The 6,000-nt window shown below is 47.3% G+C and overlaps 1 protein-coding gene across 8 annotated transcripts in view; it reads left to right on the top strand.

The window, feature by feature from the left end:
* The window catches only part of pard3aa (par-3 family cell polarity regulator alpha, a), a 460,369-nt gene that overhangs the window by 306,723 nt on the left and 147,646 nt on the right, over nt 1-6,000 (top strand). For all 8 annotated transcript variants that reach the window (XM_084102432.1, XM_084102429.1, XM_084102431.1 and 5 more), the window contains one exon: nt 2,423-2,571. In XM_084102432.1, coding sequence (XP_083958558.1) covers nt 2,423-2,571 — 149 coding nt within the window. The remainder of the gene's footprint in view (nt 1-2,422; nt 2,572-6,000) is intronic.

Raw genomic sequence — 6,000 nt, 5'->3', positions numbered from 1 at the left:
CCATACTGCGGTTCATATTTATCTCAGAAGTCTTTATGCTTGAAACACACGCACACACACACAGGCACACACACACAGGCACGCACACACGCGCACACACACAAACTCACACACACAGACACGCTCACTAACTCACACTCACTCTCTCTCACACACACACGCACACACACAGGCACGCACACACGCACACACACACAAACTCACACACACAGACACGCTCACTAACTCACACACACTCTCTCTCTCACACACACACACACACACACACACACACACACACACACACACACACACACACACACACATATATTGCATAAAGAAAATAAAGCCTATTTTTAAGACAGTTAAGTTTTTTCCCTTGATGATTAAGCACATTTCTCCTAAATTATCTTTATTTTATTAAAATAATAATAATAATAATAATAATAAATCAACCCTTGCTTTTTATTATAGTGAAATTGAATGGTAACTGGTGTTGTCAACCTTAAAAATGACCAAAACCCGCCATAAAAGTTCCTTAAAGGTGTTCAACTCAAATAAATAATTTATTATGAAAATGAACTCAAAATATTGTTGATAGAAAATGATTTGTCTGTTTCTCACATAAAGTTGTCATACAACACCTGAAGAGTTGCAAAGTCATGCACAAGTTGTATGAACTACAATTATGGCAGTTTTGTAGTTTTTCTGTTCTTTTTAAAAAAAAGAAGAAAAATTAATGTCCACGTTCGTTGTAAGTACATCACTGTTGTGTTTCACTGAATAACAGTGGATTAAGTCTAATGGGCATTTCTGGGTGAACTATTTCTTTAAATTAACCAACATTAAAATAATAATAAGAAAAAGAAGAAGAAGAAGAAGAAGAAGAACATAACAAATTTAATTAAATTAAAAAAATTAAATAAAATTAATAATTTGACCTGAATAAGATAGCCAAGCAAACACATCTCTCTGAGATGAGTGTGTGTGAGTCAGAGTTGTGTTTAATATGCTAGAAGAGAGAACAAAAATAATTACAACAGGGTTTGAGAGTCTAAGGAGAAGCATTGACCTTATCTTCAGTGTAGGGTCCTCTCTCTCCGCTCACGTTCATCCAGTCGATGTGTGCATCTAATCAAACATCATAACATCACGATCAATACCAGCAACACACACACGTCTACCCTCTCTAATGAAACACAACCCACACACATCTACACGTCGGAGAGCTTCCGCTGGCCTGACTCTTCTCATCACGGATCGTTCTGCAATATCACAGTCTGTGTTATTTTGTGCGGGATTATTTCACAGAACTCTGAACTTCTCTCTGCTAGCTTGTGTTAAGATGTTTGGATCCTTTAAAGCTGGTTTTGCTCTCATGCTGTTCTCAAAGTTCAGACGTGTTTGTGCGATTTACATCAGTCTGCGGTGAATTACGAACAGCAAGAAACTCACTCCCAGTAAAAGGATTCGTGACTTAAAACACTGAAAAGGAAAGGGAAGGTCTTCTGAGCAGAAACACGTGAGCGGATGTTTTGAAGTAGGAGGTTCACAGGAACGACGAGAGAGAATGTATTCTGACACATTTAAATCCCAGGGAAGGTTGAGATGCAGTTTGAACGCCTGCGTTTGTTTAGGGCGAGGGAATATTAGTGAGAAAGGTGCTTTTTAAACTTTTTAAACTCTGCTTCTGTGAAGATATTGTGAAGTTACACAAACACAGATTTGCATTATTATTTGACAATTTAAGAAGAATAAATGGATCAAATATGCCTGCAAATATGGTGTTTCTACAATGGAATCAGAAACCAAGCGTTTTGCTTTTGCGTGCCTTTTACCTTTAATAACTCATTTGTACTAGAATATTTCAGCCTTAAGTATTTCATACTTCATTTATGCAGTCGCTCTCTGTTGTCCTTGCTGGACACAGTTTTACTCAGTTTCAGTCTATATTCAGTTTGGAAACACTTGATTTGGTTCTCCAGATCTCATGTGTCCTTATTTCCTCTCAGGGACACAGTGTGCGCATGTTTATGAAGTCAGAAGGAATAAGGGATGAATAATGCATCATTCATGTGTTTGTCCTCCTGTCAGTGTATTCGGGAGCGAGTGAGTGTGTGTTGTTACTGTAGCGAGTGATGGAGGTCTAATCCAAGGTCTTGTTCATTGTTTAGACTGGAGACTCGAGGCTGGAGGATAAGAGTGTTTTATATTCGAGGCTTTATAGTGGGATGAACTGAGTTTAGTGGAGGAGATCTGGGTCTAAACTCTCTCTCTCTCATATTTATATATGTATTTATATGTATTTTTTTTTTTCCATTGTTTCTTGATTAATTTTATATAAATCCTTTTATATATTAATATTTTGTAGTATCATGCATGTTGTATAATAAATAAAATCACAATGAAATGAATATTTCTTCTCCCTCTCACCGTCCTTCAGTTCTCTCAGTCCAGATGCAGATGTGGACGCCCAGTTTCAGAGGGAAGGCTTCGCCCGGCAGAGCATGTCCGAGAAGAGGACCAAACAGTTCGATGATGCTTCTCAGCTGGAGATCATCAAGAGCCGCAAGTCCAAGAGTATGGACCTAGGTAACTAACCACACTCAATCCCACAACTCCCACACGCTCAATCCTACAACTCCCACTCCATTCCCACATCTCCCACACACTCAATCCCACATCTCCCACACACTCAATCCCACATCTCCCACTCCATTCCCACATCTCCCACACACTCAATCCCACATCTCCCACATGCTCAATCCTACATCTCCCACACACTCAATCCCACATCTCCCACACACTCAATCCCACATCTCCCACTCCATTCCCACATCTCCCACACACTCAATCCCACATCTCCCACACACTCAATCCCACATCTCCCACTCCATTCCCACATCTCCCACATGCTCAATCCTACATCTCCCACACACTCAATCCCACATCTCCCACACCCTCAATCCCACATCTCCCACACCCTCAATCCCACATCTCCCACACACTCAATCCCACATCTCCCACTCCATTCCCACATCTCCCACACACTCAATCCCACATCTCCCACTCCATTCCCACATCTCCCACACACTCAATCCCACATCTCCCACATGCTCAATCCTACATCTCCCACACACTCAATCCCACATCTCCCACACCCTCAATCCCACATCTCCCACACACTCAAACCCACATCTCCCACTCCATTCCCACATCTCCCACACCCTCAATCCCACATCTCCCACTCCATTCCCACATCTCCCACACACTCAATCCCACATCTCCCACACCCTCAATCCCACATCTCCCACTCCATTCCCACATCTCCCACACACTCAATCCCACATCTCCCACACGCTCAATCCCACATCTCCCACACGCTCAATCCTACATCTCCCACACCCTCAATCCCACATCTCCCACTCCATTCCCACATCTCCCACACACTCAATCCCACATCTCCCACACCCTCAATCCCACATCTCCCACTCCATTCCCACATCTCCCACACACTCAATCCCACATCTCCCACACCCTCAATCCCACATCTCCCACTCCATTCCCACATCTCCCACTCCATTCCCACATCTCCCACACACTCAATCCCACATCTCCCACACACTCAATCCCACAACTCCCACACGCTCAATCCCACATCTCCCACACGCTCAATCCCACAACTCCCACTCCATTCCCACATCTCCCACACACTCAATCCCACATCTCCCACACACTCAATCCCACATCTCCCACTCCATTCCCACATCTCCCACACACTCAATCCCACATCTCCCACACACTCAATCCCACAACTCCCACACGCTCAATCCCACATCTCCCACACGCTCAATCCCACAACTCCCACTCCATTCCCACATCTCCCACACACTCAATCCCACATCTCCCACACACTCAATCCCACATCTCCCACTCCATTCCCACATCTCCCACACACTCAATCCCACATCTCCCACATGCTCAATCCTACATCTCCCACACACTCAATCCCACATCTCCCACGCGCTCAATCCCACATCTCCCACACCCTCAATCCCACATCTCCCACACACTCAATCCCACATCTCCCACACCCTCAATCCCACATCTCCCACTCCATTCCCACATCTCCCACACCCTCAATCCCACATCTCCCACTCCATTCCCACATCTCCCACACACTCAATCCCACATCTCCCACACCCTCAATCCCACATCTCCCACTCCATTCCCACATCTCCCACACACTCAATCCCACATCTCCCACACACTCAATCCCACATCTCCCACACGCTCAATCCCACATCTCCCACACACTCAATCCCACATCTCCCACACACTCAATCCCACATCTCCCACACCCTCAATCCCACATCTCCCACTCCATTCCCACATCTCCCACACCCTCAATCCCACATCTCCCACTCCATTCCCACATCTCCCACACACTCAATCCCACATCTCCCACACCCTCAATCCCACATCTCCCACACCCTCAATCCCACATCTCCCACTCCATTCCCACATCTCCCACACACTCAATCCCACATCTCCCACTCCATTCCCACATCTCCCACACCCTCAATCCCACATCTCCCACACCCTCAATCCCACATCTCCCACTCCATTCCCACATCTCCCACACCCTCAATCCCACATCTCCCACTCCATTCCCACATCTCCCACACACTCAATCCCACATCTCCCACACCCTCAATCCCACATCTCCCACACCCTCAATCCCACATCTCCCACTCCATTCCCACATCTCCCACACACTCAATCCCACATCTCCCACACGCTCAATCCCACATCTCCCACACTCTCAATCCCACATCTCCCACACGCTCAATCCCACATCTCCCACACACTCAATCCCACATCTCCCACACCCTCAATCCCACATCTCCCACTCCATTCCCACATCTCCCACACCCCCAATCCCACATCTCCCACTCCATTCCCACATCTCCCACACACTCAATCCCACATCTCCCACACCCTCAATCCCACATCTCCCACACCCTCAATCCCACATCTCCCACTCCATTCCCACATCTCCCACACACTCAATCCCACATCTCCCACACACTCAATCCCACATCTCCCACACGCTCAATCCCACATCTCCCACACACTCAATCCCACATCTCCCACACACTCAATCCCACATCTCCCACACCCTCAATCCCACATCTCCCACTCCATTCCCACATCTCCCACACCCTCAATCCCACATCTCCCACTCCATTCCCACATCTCCCACACACTCAATCCCACATCTCCCACACCCTCAATCCCACATCTCCCACACCCTCAATCCCACATCTCCCACTCCATTCCCACATCTCCCACACACTCAATCCCACATCTCCCACTCCATTCCCACATCTCCCACACCCTCAATCCCACATCTCCCACTCCATTCCCACATCTCCCACACCCTCAATCCCACATCTCCCACTCCATTCCCACATCTCCCACACACTCAATCCCACATCTCCCACACACTCAATCCCACATCTCCCACACCCTCAATCCCACATCTCCCACACGCTCAATCCCACATCTCCCACACGCTCAATCCCACATCTCCCACACACTCAATCCCACATCTCCCACACACTCAATCCCACATCTCCCACACCCTCAATCCCACATCTCCCACTCCATTCCCACATCTCCCACACCCTCAATCCCACATCTCCCACTCCATTCCCACATCTCCCACACACTCAATCCCACATCTCCCACACCCTCAATCCCACATCTCCCACACCCTCAATCCCACATCTCCCACTCCATTCCCACATCTCCCACACACTCAATCCCACATCTCCCACACACTCAATCCCACATCTCCCACACGCTCAATCCCACATCTCCCACACACTCAATCCCACATCTCCCACACCCTCAATCCCACATCTCCCACTCCATTCCCACATCTCCCACACACTCAATCCCACAACTCCCACACGCTCAATCCCACAACTCCCACACGCTCAATCCCACATCTCC

The sequence above is a fragment of the Abramis brama genome (genome assembly GCF_963993115.1).
Source record: "Abramis brama genome assembly, chromosome: 24".
NCBI classification, from domain to species: domain Eukaryota; kingdom Metazoa; phylum Chordata; class Actinopteri; order Cypriniformes; family Leuciscidae; genus Abramis; species Abramis brama.
Note: the sequence above shows the minus strand (reverse complement) of the source record. Positions and strands in the feature narration are given on the sequence as shown.